At 45.6% G+C, this 16071-nt stretch overlaps 1 protein-coding gene and 1 long non-coding RNA gene across 3 annotated transcripts in view; one reads left to right on the top strand and one right to left on the bottom strand.

Moving 5' to 3' along the window:
- The first annotated feature begins 167 nt into the window (after nucleotides 1-167).
- On the top strand, nucleotides 168-15641 carry LOC102391650 (transmembrane protein 202). Of its 2 annotated transcripts, XM_025296204.2 has the most exons (5): nucleotides 168-265; nucleotides 505-757; nucleotides 13757-13906; nucleotides 14462-14593; nucleotides 15309-15641. In XM_025296204.2, exons 1-5 carry the CDS (start codon nucleotides 185-187, stop codon nucleotides 15488-15490), a joined length of 798 nt encoding a protein of 265 aa, XP_025151989.1. In that variant the 5' UTR covers nucleotides 168-184; the 3' UTR covers nucleotides 15491-15641. The 2 variants fall into 2 exon arrangements, with proteins under 2 accessions (XP_025151989.1, XP_025151990.1); XM_025296205.2 differs by lacking the exon at nucleotides 14462-14593.
- Nucleotides 7188-16071, bottom strand: part of LOC123328178 — a 21080-nt gene continuing 12196 nt past the window's right edge. Inside the window, exons 2-3 of the long non-coding RNA XR_006542959.2 lie at nucleotides 13621-13843; nucleotides 7188-8547 (exon numbers count right to left, since the gene is read on the bottom strand). This is a non-coding gene — a long non-coding RNA (uncharacterized LOC123328178). The remainder of the gene's footprint in view (nucleotides 8548-13620; nucleotides 13844-16071) is intronic.

Below are 16071 nucleotides of genomic sequence, written 5' to 3'. Positions count from 1 at the left end.
ATCACACATACGTGCACATGCTGAACACTTGAGGATTTCTTCTCAATCTGACCAGACCCAGAATATGAAGCAGAAATGGAATCTGTGCCAAGGGGTTTCCAGCCCCCTTTGAATTCTGCCCAGTGTGTATGAGGACGTACCGAAACAAGTTCCGTGGCAGTTAGAAAGTGAACTGGCTGCCAAGATGGAGAGGGAGGAGCAAACAGTCTTCACCTTCTACTATCCCGAGGTTCCCAAAGTCAAGGGGGACCGGAGATACCGAAGGGTGAGGAGATGCTAGTTGTAGTTCAATGGGAAGAAGAGGACTTGTTTAGAGGTGGGTCTAGACAGAGTGTCCTAAAGATAGGGAAAAGATGACCCTGACCGTTTTTTATGGAAGGGGTAGGGAGAGATGTCCTAGGCTCACATGTGGGGGTACTTGAGGTAGAGAAGAGCAGGAGACCCCGGGGAGTAAGGGTTATCTTCTTGGGTAGGCAATATCTCCCTCATCCCTCGCCCTTGTAGCCTACCCTCCCCACCCAACATCCGAGTGCCTTGATGCCACCCCAGAGGCGACAGCAGCATGTGGATCAGACACACACCTACATCCGAATGTTCTGTGGCAGCCTCTGTGGCTTTAGCCTCCTAGTGCTGATCTGCATGTCCCCACTGAACTGGGTGCAGTTCCTGGTGATCAATGATGGCCTTGAGCTCTACGCAGGACTCTGGATCCCATGCAACCATGAGCTGTGCTGGAGCCACACACCCAAGCCACCCTGTGAGTGTCACTGAATTGAATGCTGCAGGCCCCACAGTTCCAGAATTTTCTGCCACATTGGCTCGTCATCTTTTTTCCTCCAAGATCTTTTGACCTTCACCTCTCTGAGTCCAGAAGGGATCTCAGCCAGACTGTGAACATGGACGTCCTTTTCTCTGATATCCTCGGTGTACCCTTTCTCCTTCATACCTCAGGTCATTTCCTTTCCCAAATTATGAGCTGATAGCCTTTTCTTCTCCATGAAGAATCTGTTTGTCATTTAAGAGCTGTTCTTGTGATGCAATGAGATTGTTAGTCTAATGTGGTTTGCAGAAATAGGAGTGCTGGATCATAACTGAAAGATAGAGCAAAGTGTCTCAGCCTCTGTCAGTTTTAACTTTCAAGGTCAGATTGTTCTGCTAACTGTAGAAGAGAAGTTGAATGCATGTCAGATATGTAGTATAACAAATGCCAGATATTTAGAGAATAAATTCTCAAATTTTTGTGAATTTAAGTAAATCTGAAGATGCAACACATAATATTAAAAAATAAATTTCTAGGGGAACTTCCCTGGTGGTACAGTAGCTAACACTCCCAATGCAGGGGCCCAGGTTCTATCCCTGGTCAGGCAGGCCACAAGATCCCACATGCCACAACTAAGACCTGGCACAGCCCCCAAAATAAATACATTAAAAATAAATTTCTAGGGCTAGAAGATACCATATGCATGAAGTTTTTCAACCAGAACTAAGCTTAGAGGAAAGCTAAAACTGTACTATACAGTTTCCCCGACATCCACCAAGAGATACATTTATACAAAAGAAACAGGTACTGTGAAAGAAAGCATACATGAGTAAAATGTTTATTTCTCCGAAGATGAACAGGAATCCAAGATCTGGGGGGAGGGGGCATCTATCCAACCCTGAAGTGGAGTATCACCTATTTGGCATGGACTCTTATTTAGTATGGGTTTCCCAGGTAGCTCTAGTGGTAAAGAACCCCCCTGCCAATGCAAGAGGCATAAGACATAGGGCTTCCATCCCTGGAGGAGGGCATAGCAACCCACTCCGGTATTCTTGACTGGAGAATCCCATGGACAGAGGAGTGTTGGTGGGCTACAGTCCATAGGGTCGCAAAGAGTCAGACATAACTGAAGCAACTTAGCATCCACGCACACATATTTAGTATCTGGAACTAAGGGGTAGGATCCTAAAATGAGATCTTCAGAAGGAACTAAAATGAAAGGCAGGCAGACAATTCAACGGCATCTTCAACTAAAACTAAAAACTAGAGAAAATAATTGTAACAAATATGAAAGAAGGTTAATGGCCTTAATATATATTAGATGATATACAAGTTTTTATTATAATAAATAAAATACCTTCATAAATAAATTTTTTGGAAACAATTTACAAAACAGACACTGCAGATGTCTAACAAACATAGAAAAAATTACTTTAACCTCAATCCATCATTAAAGAACAGCAAATCAAATGAACAATGAGATAGGATGTTTAGCCATGATATTAACAGAGATGTGTAAATGGTAATATTCGTGCACAATGCTGCACACTCTCACACCATGAGGAACAACCAAAGCAATATAATAAGTGCATTCAGAGATTTACGCTCACTAACTTCATTTCTAGAAATGGAGTAAGAGATAGAGGCATAGCGACTTCCCTGGTGGTCCATTGGTTAAGACTCTGCTTCCACTGCACGGGGTACTGGTTCAGTCCTTGGTCAGGGGAACTAAAGATCCTGCATGTCTCATGGTGCATAAAATAAAAATAAAATAGATATAGGCATAAACATTAAGCTGCAATTGTACTTATGTTACTGGGTACCCAGGCTAAACCTCAGGCTTTGAGATTATTATTTAAAATTTTTAAATAATTTTGTTTATTTTTGGCTGTACTGGGTCTTCGTTACCATGTGGACTTCTCTCTAGTTGTGGTGAGTGGGCTTCTCATTGCAGTGGCTTCTCTTATCGCAGAGAGTGGGCTCCAGGGCATGTGGGCTTCAGTAGGTGCTGCACGTGGGCTCAGTAGTGGCAGCTCCCCCGCTGTAGAGCTCAGGTTCAGTACTAGTGATGCATGGGCTTGGTTGCTCCACGGCATGGGGAATGTTTCCAGACCAGGGATCAAATCCGTGTCCTCTACATTAGCAGGCAGATTCCTTACCACTGAGCAACCTGGGAAGCCCCTATTTAAATCTTTAATGAATCAGAATCTTGAAATGTTGTCACTTAAGCAGTAGTTTATTTCTTGGAGCCTTGAATTCACCTATGAGGCCAACTATTGTTTGGAGAATGTCAACTGAGTTCTTTAAGTACACAGTTGTAAGTATCCACCCTATTTCCAATGTTGTGCTGTGCTGTGCTTAGTCGCTCAGTTGTGTCCGACTCTTTGCGACCCCATGGATTGTAGCCCACCAGGCTCCTTCATCTGTAGGGATTCTCCAGGCAAGAATGCTGGAGTGGGATACCATGCCCTCCTCCAGGGGATCTTCCCAACCCAGGGGTCAAACCCAGTTCTCCCACATTGCAGGTGCATTCTTTATCAGCTGAGCTACCAGGGAAGCCCATTTCAATGTTGTTGCTATTGCTGTTGCTAAGTCATTTCAGTTGTGTCCGACTCTGTGTGACCCCATAGACGGCAGCCCACCAGCCACCCTCGTCCCTGGGATTCTCCAGGCAAGAACACTGGAGTGGGTTGCCATTTCCTTCTCCAATGCATGAAAGTGAAAAGTGAAAGTGAAGTCACTCAGTGTCTGACTCTTAGCAAACTTATGGACTGCAGCCTACCAGGGTCCTCGGTCCATGGGATTTTCCAGGCAAGAGTACTGGAGTGGGGTGCCATTGACTGTGCGAGCATTCTATGAAAAAGACTCAAGAGAAAATACTTTTTTTTGGTTAACTCATAAACAAAAGGAGGGGAAAATGAGTCGCCAACTGAAAAATATTTAAGCTAATCAGGAGTGAGCACACAATGGGGCAGCCACACAGCTGGCCAAGGAACTTACCCGGTTGTACCCATAAGGCCTCTGCTGCGGTGGCTGTGGGGGTCCAGGCTGTGCTGGTCTGTAACCCTCATACTGCTGACCTTGTCCCTGTGGGTAGTTAGGATACTGAGGACCTGGGCTACCCTGTGAAGGACCATAGCCCTGCTGCTGTTAACTAGTCCTAATTCTAGGGTCAGTAATTACTCTGCAATACAGATTTCATTAGGAATGCCCCAAATGTTATCAGTATGTCTAGGATTCATCAGCCTGTAATAATAACAGGCTATTGTAAGGCAAGTGCAGAGAAAAAGAGAGTGAGCCAGGCAGTCAGGCAAGAAAAGGGAAATTTATTAGAGGGAAAAGAGAGGGTGACTGGCCCTTAAGGAGAACCAGCGTCCTCCTGTCTGACGGCGGCCTTCTTATACCCCACCAATGAAAAATTCTCCGAAGGGATGGTCATGTAGCTGGAGCTCTGGAATCTGGTGGTCTTGCAGCTTTGAGAAGATAGGCGCCAGTGAGATAACAGGATGCCATTTGGGGAATTTGGTCAATTTCAAGGATCACTGTGATTTATTCTATGTTTGCGAGGTCGACATTATGAGCCATCTTATCAGTGAGACCCCATGTTGGACCCTATCATTCCAACCTTTTTGACTTAGGATAAGGGCTGAAGGTCAATCTTCTGTAACTGCTTCCTGTAGGACAGGGGAATCGTGGGGGTGAGATAAGAAAAGGCTGGAATGTGGGTCAAGGGGATTTGTGTGAGGTCAATGTTTTTGATCATCTGAGTGAGTTAGAAGTGGTTTGTGGATAGTTCGGTTGGTGAGGGCTTGTAGGCGATCCTGCCACTGTAAGACTTGCACTGGGCTCCATAGAGGTGATGAGAGTTGGGGTCTGGGGCCCTGGCCACCTTCAGTCTTCAGCGGTGAGTCCGAGGAGGCTGGGCAGAGCTGGGTTGGAGGACTCCTGCTCAGGACCAGGAGTGGATGTCCGGATCCCCAGAGAGGGATTTGGGCAGTCGACCTTCCAATGTCCCTTTATGCCACAGCTGGGACATGGACCTGGAGGAAGCCTTGGCTTTAGCCATGAACACGCCCCGTGTCTTTCTTTGCTGCATTTGAAACAGGGCCCAGGTGGCTTCCTTTCTTTGCTGGTTGATGGAGGCTTGGAAACCATGTAGGGCAGTGGCTAAAAGGTGGTATTTGGCCTGATCTCATTGGGCCTTCTCTGGCTTTGCCTGTTCTTCCCAGTTATTGAAAAGCTTAAAGGCTAAATTTAAAAGGTCTCGTTGAGGGGTTTGAGGGCCTTCTTCTGCCTTTTTTGGTTTCTTTTGGATATCTGGAGACGACTGGGAGATAAAATGGGTCTAATTTTGTATATTTTTGTAGCGCTTCCATTAACCTGGCTAGAAATTGTGCCGGGTTTTCATCTAGTCTTTGAGTGATTTCCCGGAGCTTAATCAAAGTTGACGACTTTATGCCCTGCCTTTTGAAGGCACACAATGAGGCAAGCAATCATAAGATTATGGGCTGCTCCTCCAGGTCTCCCTGCCTGATAATCCCAGTTGGGATCATCTCCAGGGTGGGGAAGCCGTGGCCCCTTAGTGTCGTCTGTCCTGTGTATCTCATCAGCATGCGCCTGAGAGGCTTGCCATACTCCTTCCTTCTCTTCTGGGAGAAGAGTGGGTGAAAGGATGATGTAAACATCATGCCAGGTTAAGTCACAAGACTGGGTAAGAGACTTGAATTCTTTTAGATAATTATCAGGATCTGAGGAGAAGGAGCCAAGACTCTTTTCAATCTGAGATAGATCAGTGAGGGAGAATGGGACATGAACCCCAACAATGCCTTCTGCTCCAGCTACTTCCCATAAAGGGAGGAGTGGAGCAAGGGAAGGAGTGGAGTCCTGCGGTGAAGTTTCCTGTTTTAAAGTTGTTCAGGACCTGGTACACGGAGGGCATCTAGGGAGGTCGGGGTAAAGCCTTGGGACCCTCAGGGTAGAGGGTGGGGCTGAGGTCCCCATGTATCTCCGGCACAGGCTGGGGAGGGGGGTTGGGAGCTGGAGGCCTGCACTTGAGAAGGAGGAAGGTAGGAGGGTTCGTAAGGTAGAGGTTGTGGAACTGAATCTGGAGCAGCTGCAAGGGGATCAGGAGCATTAGGGGGTGGGCTGTGGTCAGGAGGGTCGAAGGAAGAAGAAGCAAAGTCTGAACAGGGATCAGGAAACATTGTATTAGGAGGATGTGGCCCAGAGTGGGCTAAGAGTATTTGAGAAGTAGAACAGGATTCACAGAGGGGGTCGAGAGCGAAGAGCAAAGAAAGCCTGAACGTAAGGGATTTCTAACCACTTAACCATTGTGGCGGCAGAAGTTACCAAAGTCCTGTAGAGGATTATACTCGAGAGTTCCGTTTTCTGGCCACTGGGACGTGTTATCAAGTCTGTATTGTGGCCAGACAGTGTTAGAATAAGAAATAAGTCGTTTTGGTCTGATCTCCCCTTAGAAGCCCAAAGCTTTTAGGTTTCGGAGAAGGCATCCTAGAGAAATAGATTTTGAGGGCAGGGATTGAGAATTTCCATTTGCAGCCGAATAGGGAGGTTAGCTGCTACTGCTGCTCCAAAGTCACTTCAGTCGTGTCCGATTCTGTGCGACCCCACAGACGGCAGCCCACCAGGCTCCCCCATCCCTGGGATTCTCCAGGCAAGAACACTGGGGTGGGTTGCCATTTCCTTCTCCAATGCATGAAAGTGAAAGTGAAGTCGCACAGTCGTGTCTAACTCTTAGCAATCCCATGGACTGCAGCCTACCAGGCTCCTCCACCCATGGGATTTTCCCTCCCATGTACTGGAGTGGGGTGCCATTGCCTTCTCTGATAGGGAGGTTAGACAAGGGCGAGAAAAAGTGAGGAGAAAGATCCGAGAGAAAAGGCATCCCCGTTCTCAGGATTTTCTCAGAGAGTAATAATAGTCTGCTTTGAAATAGTCTGCTATTTCAAAGTCAGATGGGGCACAAGGCCTAGGGCCCAAGGGCTGTGGGGATCCTCCCGCCTAGTGCCTAGTGCTAGGACTTGGAAATGAAGCGAGAGAGAGAGAGAGGGAGAGAGAGAGAGAGAGAGAGAGAGAGAGAGAGAGAGGGAGGATCCAAGAGAATGGGATTTCACTCACCCTTGGAACCGATGGATGAAATGTGGGCCAGTGTGTGTGGATGTCAGTCCAGCAAGATAAGTGGAAAGTCCCGTCCCAGAGCTCATCTCAGTTTCTTGGCCAGGTCCAAGGCAGGGGACCACCGGAGGTGGGCTTGTGAGAGGAGCCCACCCAGTTGTGGTGGATCTTCCCTCCCGGGTTTCGGCACCAGAACGTAAGCCGAGTGCAGAGAAAAAGAGAGACAGCCAGGCAGTCAGGCAAGAAAAGGAAAATTTATTAGAGGGAAAAGAGACAGTAACTGGCCCTTAAGGAGAACCAGCGTCCTCCCTTTCTGACGGAGTCCTTCTTATACCCCACCAATGAAAAATTCTCTGAAGGGATGGTCACGTAGCTGGAGCTCTGGAATCTGGTGGTCTTGCAGCTTTGAGAAGATAGGCGCCAATGAGATAACAGGATGCCATTTGGGGAATTTGGTCAGTCTCAAGGGTCACTGTGATTTATTCTTTGTTTGCAAGGTCGACATTATGAGCCATCTTATCAGTGAGACCCCATGTGGACACTATCAGCTATTATTGCCCAAGTTCAAGAACTACAAACTTTTACCTACTGGACTGCAAAAATTTAGCCACCTCTCCCATGGTGTCCCCAGTCATCTCTGAGACTTTCACTGGGGCTATCTCAGATGGGCTCAAAAACGTGTGTGTTCCTGTTCCTCCATCCTAGACTTACTGCAGGCAGTTGTTCTACCTCTTTCTTCCCCTGGTTCTAGATAACTGATAACCTCTGTGCTGTATTGGTGATGGGATGAAGAAAGAATGGGAGTAAAGGATGCAATCCTTCATTTCTACTGTTAGGTCTCAGCATGCAACAGACCTTTCTGCTAGTTTCCTATATAACATAAGTGAGATCAGACCATAATGTAAAGGAATGGAATGTGTGTTGCCAGTGAGAGGAACTTGAACTGTTTTGCAGAGGGTAGAGAAGAAAGCCTGAGTCTTTAGTCCAGAGCCAGGACTCTGGGAACCATCACTCAATAAACACCCACAAGCTGTGTAGGGATATTTGATTCTGGTGTATCAACCAAGTACGAGTGAATCTAAATGCAAAGAAGGTTACTCTTTGCAGAACTTCCTCTCCAGAGCACTAGGTATCCATCCAGAATCTCTTGTATTCCAAAACCACCTCCTTTGGGCACTTCCTCTGAGCCTGGGGGAGTTTTGATCTTAAGCTCCTGGAATGAAGGCACAATGGCAGCAGCTTGGAGGTTTAAATTTGGCTAAATAAGTGGGCTGCTTCCTTTGCTTGTCTCCAGTAGCACCTTCCTCATCCTCAAAGTCAATGTCTACTACTTCCCATCTCCATCCACTCAATCTGGCTCCTTCAGAGTTAAAAGGGGCTAGATCTCTTCAGAGCACTGCTACCCTGTCCTGGCTTTGATTTTTGCTGAAGGAACTAGAGTGAAGTGAGGGGAGCCCTCTTGGAACATTTCATTACCAGATGACTTCTCTACTCTGCTCTTTCTTCTTCTTCTTTTGTTGTTGTTGTTGGAAAAAGAAGGTTTGCTTTATTGAGGAACCCAGCAACCCAGGGAGAAGGTGGGTTTGTGTCCAGACACCAGTTCTGAAGATTCTGCTCCACCATGAAAGCTTCTCAGATGGTAAAGAATCCACCTGCAAGGCAGGAGACATGGGTTTGATCCCTGGATCGGGACGATCCCCTGGAGAAGGGTATGGCTACCCACTCCAGTATTCTTGCCTGGAGAATCCCATCGACAGAGGAGCCTGATGGGTTATAGTTTATGGGGTTGCAAAGAGTCAGACATCACTGTGCATATAATTTATGTATTTTATATCTATGAATGTTTCTAAAGGGAGAATCATTTGGGAAGGAGGTCAGAGTCTTCATTATCTTCCACTGTGTGCAGACTTTTTTTCTGATTGGTTGGTGGTGAGGTAACAGGGGGGTGTTTTAGGAACCTTGCGCTCAGGCTGAAGTCACCATCCTTTATGTGGGTGGGGGCCTTAGTTCCTAGTTTCAGGACTTAATGAAGCTCAGGTTCTTTTTTTTTTTTTTTTTTTTTTTGGCTGCACTGGGTGCTTGTTGCTGTGCGTGGACTTTCTATAGTTGCAAAGAGCAGGGGCTACTCTTCATGTGGGCTTCTCATTGTGGTGGCTTTCTTTGTTGTGGAGCAAGGGCCTAGGGCACTCAGGGCTTCAGTAGTTGCTATACGTAGGCTCCACAGTGAAAGCTCGGTAGTTATGGCTTAGGCAGCCTAGTTGCCCCTCAGCATGTGGGATCTTCCCAGACCAGGAATCGAACCAGTTTCCCCTGCATTGCAAGGCGGTTCTTAGTCACTAGACCACCAGGGAAGCCTGAAGCTCGGGTTCTTGATATCTCATCACAGAAAGAATTCAGGGAAAGGCAAAGTGATAGGTAAGAAGAGGATTTATTTAGAGAGAAACACACTCCACAGAGTGTGGGCCCTCTCAGAAGGCAAGACCATCATGCTCTTTCATCTCATGTTGTCTTTTCTTCCCCACTGCTTCCTTCTGGGGTGTCAGCAGCCTTAAAAGAGATGAGCATCTCACGTGAACCAAGGCTATTTGTTCACAAGAGTGGGGTGGCTTCCAGCCCGACACCTCTCACTTGCCAGAAACTCTTGGGCAAAGTTTTACTTTCCTCATAATGGAAGGGGATCTTGCCCATCAATTACAATCTGCCACATGGTTTCTCAGTTCACTGAGAAACGCTACTTCTTTCTTGTTGGCCAGTGCCCCCTCCTGTCCTGGCAGCTTTTACACGCTACCTGGTGGGGCTCTGAAGTGCAGAATCACTGACTGGGATGATACTAAGAGTACCAGCAAGGATCTTATCAAATTTTTCAAATGATTTGGACTTCTTCTCTGCCAAATTGAAAGTGATGTCTCTTCCAGGATGTTAGCTTCATTGTCTTCCTTAACTGGGAGGTTTGTTTTGCTATTCCTGCAGCCTAAGTCCACATCAATGCATGTCCTTAAAGAAAGCTTAGAAATGTTTGGGTACAGGTGACCCCCATGGGTGTTCCTTCTATCTAGGGCACTCCTCTCTGGACCAAGATTTCTTACTGTCATGTACAAGTAGGGACTTTTGTAACAGGTTTTAAAGTTTTTGAAACATTAATAGGCAAGCTGCCATATAAACTGTTGGTTAGGGCTTCCTTGGTGGCTTATTGGTGAAGAGTAACCAGCCAATGCAGGAGACATGGGTTCGATCTCTGGTCCTGGAAGATCCTACATGCCATGGAACAACTAAGCCTGTGTGCCACAATTACTGAGACTGTGCTCTGGAGCCTGCAAGCCATGACTATTGAAGCCCGCACACCCCAGAGCCGAAGCTCTGCAATAAGAGAAGCCACCACGTTGAGAAGCCCACACGCCACAGTGAAGAATAGCCCCTGTTTGCCACGATGAAGACCTAGTGCAGCCAAAAATAAATAATTTAATTTTTAAAAATTATTGTTTAAAAGCTAAAATATGATTTCTTCTTACAGGATGTAGAGGCTTGAATTCAGCTTTCAGACCTTTGTTTTGTTACATGAATTTTAGAAAAAACTATGAAGTTAGCCAAATGCAGCTGTTTTAGACTCTGAAGCTAAGTGCTTAGTTTGATTAGATAATTTGTTGCATATCATTATGACTGGTAGACATGGTTCCTCTAAGGGTTTAGACTATGCTATGCTGCAGATATGCTGCAAATCTTTAGTTGTTCTCATGGAGTTGTGAGTGATCTTGTTTATGGAGTTTTCAGGCGATGAGAAACTGAGACTGAAAAGATGGTTAAGAAGAATGTGAAAGTAGTCTTCCCCTCGTGGTAGAAGAAAGACTAGACTGTAACATCTTAGACAGGAGTTGGACTGGATATCTTAGTCCTCTTTTGTGTTTTAAATATCGGAACTCATGTGAACCAGCATAAGCTAAAGAGTGAACGTCTTTATAGAGATTCAGAAGAATCTCATAACTCCCAAAGGCAGGAAGTTTTCTGGACCTCAGGGGATTCCAGAGGAGACTGTGATCTCAGGCAAAGAAAATCAAGCCAACTAGTCATTCAGTCTCTCCTGAACTCCTTTGTCACTTCACTTTGTTTATGCTTTATTTTATCTCTACAGCTCAGTTTTTCCTGTTTATTAGTACATAAGTGCCTGGAAAGGGGGCTAGCTTTATATCTTCTTGGTTCACGCAAGCAAAAGAGGAAAGTAGCATCAATCAGTTCCAAATCCAGATATCCAAGCACAGGAATTAAACTGGTACCTTTCTTTGGTCCTACTGATAGCCAAAGGAGTTGTAGGCAAGGGTCTAGGGCTTGAGAAAAGGGCTGTAAGGACCCATGGAAGACTGCAGGCTCAATACTGCAAAAGATGCTTATCACACTGGGCTTCACGCAGCTCAATCTAGCTGATGGCTCTAACTGGCCAGTTCTGTATATAATTTTATTTATTTATTTTTGGCTGTGTGGGTCTTTGCTGCTGCGTGGGCTTTTCTCTAGTTGTGGTGAGTGGAGGCTACACTCTAGTTGAGGTGCATGGACTTCTCGTTGTGGTGGCTTCTCATTGCAGAGCGCGGGCTCTAGGGCTCTTGGGTTTCACTAGTTGTGACACAGGGGCTCGGTAGTTACAGCTCTAGGGCTCTAGAGCACTGGCTCAGTAGTTGTGGAGCAGTGGCTTAGCTGCCTCCAGGCATGTGGGATCATGCCGGATCAGGGATTGAACCCACGTCCCTTGCATTGGTAGGTGGATTCTTTACCACTGAGCCACCAGGGAAACCCCTAACTGGCTAATTCTGAATGACCTAGTTTTCAGAAAATGTGCTGCCCTTGGGTTTTCATGTTTTAATGTAGCTAACTTGTTGAGGCCATATAGCACCTGACCTCTGTGGGTAGGAGGGTGAAAAAGAAAGTGAAAGTGAAAGTTGCTCAGTCTTGTCTGACTCTTTGCGACCCCTTTGGAATTCTCCAGGCCAGAATAATGCAGTGGTAGCCTTTCCCTTCTCCAGGGGATCTTCCCAACTCAGGGATCGAACCCAGGTCTCCCACATTGCAGGTGGATTCTTTACCAGCTGAGCTGCAAGGGAATCTCAAGAATATTGGAGTGGGTAGGAGGGTGGTTTCTCTTAATGGAAATTACTGTTATTGATTTTTGTCAGCCAATGGTATGTTCTAGACAACAAAATAAAACTTAAGAGGCAGTTTGTGGACCAGGATAAGCTTGGTAGTCTTCTCTCTAAGGTTACTTGAAAGCTGGATTTGGCTTTTTAGGCATAAAAGTGCTTTCCTGGTAGGAATGAGCTGGCCCTTGTTACATTGAGACAGAAAATAAGCTAGACAAGGAAGCACCCTATGAAGAAATTGAAGATATTGGTAGATCTGTGGTACCTGAGTAAAGATATATCTACTTGTAAGTTACTCCATTTCTTAATTCTTCTGTAAAACTGGGGAAGATAAAATACAAAAGAATTGTTCTGTATTGCTGGGGAAGTCAAGCGAAGGATCTATTTCATGTTAGGGATATAGTAGCAAAAAGTAAGGGTTGGCGGGGCTTCCTTGGTGGTCCAGTGGTTAAGAATCAGTCTTGCAACGCAAGGGACACAGGTTCAATCCATCCCTGGTTCAGGCTTGTGCTGAGGAGCAACAAAGTCCGCGAGCTGCAACTACTGAGCCCATGTGCTGCAACTTCTAAAGCCCACTCACCTAGAGCCTGTGCTCTGCAACAGGAGAAGCCACCACAGTGAGAAGCCTGCACACGCCAACAAACAGCCCCCACTCAACTTTCCACAAGTAGAGGAAGCCTGAGTGCAACCATGAACACCCACCACAGCCAAAAAATAAAATAAATAAGTAAATTAATCTTTTAAAAAACCCAGTAAGGGTTGGCATGTTCCCTCTTCTTTCTTACCAACACCCAGTCTGAAGGGGCAGAACCAAGGAGAGCAGAACCCTGGAGCTGAGAGATGAGCGAGAGGTGTGTTATGGCACCAGGGTCAGGGCATTGGAGCAAAAGAACCTTAGCAGACCTGTCCTTAAACACACATGAGGTGGGGCCTTGAGAGACTCAGAAAAAAAAGGAGGTATTTGTGGGGTGTTAAATTCCTGCAATCCAGTAAACTGGGGGCTTGAAATCATTACGATATGGGAGTTAAGGTAAATGTGACTTCATTTTATAGTCACAGGCTGATTGTTCATGCCAGATACATTTAAAAGAGAAAAATAAATCGAAACAAACTCCAACAATGGTAAAATCATTAAGCAAAGTATGTTGATATGATAGACTATCTTGTAGCCATTAAATGTGATGTTCACAGCAGATGATCTGAGAAAAATCTTACTGCATCATCTCTTTAAAAAAACCACTAAATTCAGTATCGTGTCGACTATGTACAGGGGATAGAAAAATACCAGAAAGAAACCAAATAAGATGCTAACAATGGTTGTCTATGGGCAGTGGGAATGTGGCTGATACACTTCCTGCTTCCTGGCACTTTGTAGTCCCTCCAATGCTATATTGAGTATGTATTACTTTTAGAATTAGGAACAAGAAAAAGTTCAAACATGTGTTGTAATATTGGTCACACCTCTTATAAGCTGGTATACATCTAAGTTACTGTGTTAACGTACCCAGAACTATTTGTATATTATCTTTAGTTTTACAGTGCAGGTTTTGCCTTTATAGTAAAAAATTCCAAATATCAAGAAGAGCTGGGAAAGATTCTTACCTTGTGCCCTGGATGCCACATAGCAAGCTCAGTTTCATCCTCCTTAGTCTTCACTCCCTTCTCTTAAGACTCTGTCTGGTTTTCTTAAGGAGAGCTTCCCAGCTGGACTAACCAAGTCTCTCCTTCTCTTTGGCAGATTACCTCCAATATTCCAGGGCCTTCTTCCTCATCTCTGTCTTCACCATACTTGTTGTCCTTGGCTGGCTCTTCAGTTCTTGCCTCCCTAGAAGAGGAAGGGTGACTGGTAACTTGGATCTGAAGGTATCCATGCTCAGCTTCATCTCAGGTACAGACCCAGATGGCAGGGTAGTACTGTGGTAAAACTGCTGAGGGAACAAACTTCCTCTGTGTGGGTTTTTATCCCCTTTTTCTTGTTCCCTTTCTCTTTTTCATTCCATCAAGTTGCCAGCTACGTGCCCTGTCTTACTGTATGAAACACATTCGTTAACTTAACCCAGGGAAGAGGCCTCACCTTGGCCAGTCATCTTGGTTAGATTTTTATCTCTTTGATCCTTTCTATGTAACATGGTATGGGCTTCTCCAGTGGCTTAGTGGTAAAGAATCTGCCTGCAAAGCAGAAGACGTGGGTTCGACCCCTGGGTGGGGAAGATCCCCTGGAGGAGGAAATGGCAGCCCACTCCAGTGATTCTTGCCCGGGAAATCCCATGGACAGAGGAACCTGGCAGGCTACAGTCTGTGGGGTTGCAAAAAAGTTGGACACAACTTAGCAACTAAACAACAACGACAAATAATGTGGTGTCTGGAAGTAGAAGAATTGGGGGTAGCAGTCAAGGCAAATTAAAGACACTGAGGGATGTGACATGTTTTCTTCTGGTCCTAGCCTCCTGCTTGCTGCTCTGCCTCATCCTGTTTCTGGAACAGGTCGACTTGTATACTTCAGAAACAGTGGAGTCAGCTCTCCTATGGCCCTATCAGGTTAATTGGGGGAGTGACTTCATATACTTGTTTGCGGGTGAGTCAGTCCCCTTCCTGCCTTAAGCTAGGAGGATGGAAGGGGAAAACAGTTCTCGAAAGGGAGGAGGAATCTAGGAGAAATAGAAGCACTAACCGTTCCTATTAAAAACATTCATACCTCAAGAGGCAGTGTGGTATGGTAAAGAAAACATGCATTTTGGAGTCTGAAAAAACTCTAGAATTAGTAACCTGTTCTACTAACTGGCTTCCCTGGTGGCTCAGACAGTAAATGTCTGCCTACAAAGCTGGAGACCCGGGTTCAATCCCTGGGTTGGGAAGATCTCCTGGAGAAGGGAATGGCAACCCACTCCAGTATTCTTGCCCGGAAAATCCCATGGATGGAGGAGCCTGGGAGGCTACAGTCCATGGGGTCGCAAAGAGTCCGACACGACTGAGGGACTTCATTTTCACTGTTCTATTAACTGAGGCACAGATGGGTTGAGAAACTTGCTCAAGACCATACAGAAAGTAGGAACTATGATTTGCATGCAGGAGGTTCAAGCTTTGTCCTAATCACGGAAGAAGTACAGTAATGAAATGGGAGTGCAGGAGGGTCAAGGAACCCTGTTGGTGATGGGGTGGGGGTGGGCAGGGGATTGACTTCACTGAAAAGAGCCCTTGTGAGCTGAGTATTGAAAGAATGAGTTAGAATTTTCAAAGTCCAAAGACCATCTGTCTCTTGAAACTCACCTCAAATTCTTCTCTTCCCCTAGGGATTGTCTCCTTCCTCAATTACATAACTTCCAGATCTCCTTCTCTGGATCAAGACATCACTGCAGTTCCTACAGAAAAGTCAAGGCTGGGATTTGGTCCAGTGACTCTGCCTGTTGAAGATGACTTGTCAGAGCTTCTGACAGAATCTTCGAGTGAGATCAGCCAAACCCATCAAATATAGAACTGTGACTGATAAGAACCCAACTGTTGCTTGACTTAAAAACAGGGGAGAAGCTAACTGAGTAGGGAATGATTGTGCAAATTTGAGGAAACTCTCCTAATATCATGTCCATATAACTGAAGGGGACAGCATTAAAGCTGATAAAATCTCCTTTGTGTATGTTGCATCCAAAATGTGTATGATAGTCATAAAGCAAATAATGAAAACTCCCAGAAGAAAAAGTTGCTAAAAGAAAACATCAGTGTTTAGGTACATGGATCAAAGAAACTAGCAATAAATGGCAGTGCATTGAATCAGAGCTCTCTTGGGAATCAGGGATTTCACAGACCAGAATGGTGCATGCAGGAAAATGTCACCAAATTTTGTTTGAACTTTTCTTTGCCATGTGTGGCCTTGGGAATACTCAGGATGGAAGGCATTTGCACACTATTATTGAATCTGAATTGGGCATCATTACCAGAAATGGAATGAATATCATGGAGATAATACCTACCACCCAAGGAGTTGAGAAGAGCTGGATAGATTTAGGGGAATCTATGACACCCCCCCTTTCTATGAGGAATGGTAATTTGAAACCCTTA

The sequence above is a fragment of the Bubalus bubalis genome, chromosome 11 (genome assembly GCF_019923935.1).
Source record: "Bubalus bubalis isolate 160015118507 breed Murrah chromosome 11, NDDB_SH_1, whole genome shotgun sequence".
NCBI classification, from domain to species: Eukaryota; Metazoa; Chordata; class Mammalia; order Artiodactyla; family Bovidae; genus Bubalus; species Bubalus bubalis.
Note: the sequence above shows the minus strand (reverse complement) of the source record. Positions and strands in the feature narration are given on the sequence as shown.

Bases quoted from the DNA above. Each gene is read 5' to 3' on its own strand.
- LOC102391650 (XM_025296204.2), top strand. From the start codon at position 185: ATGGAGAGGGAGGAGCAAACAGTCTTCACCTTCTACTATCCCGAGGTT. The intron at 266-504 runs GTGAGGAGATGC...TCGCCCTTGTAG, and splicing joins GGGACCGGAGATACCGAAGG to CCTACCCTCCCCACCCAACA. The intron at 13,907-14,461 runs GTACAGACCCAG...TTCTGGTCCTAG, and splicing joins CATGCTCAGCTTCATCTCAG to CCTCCTGCTTGCTGCTCTGC.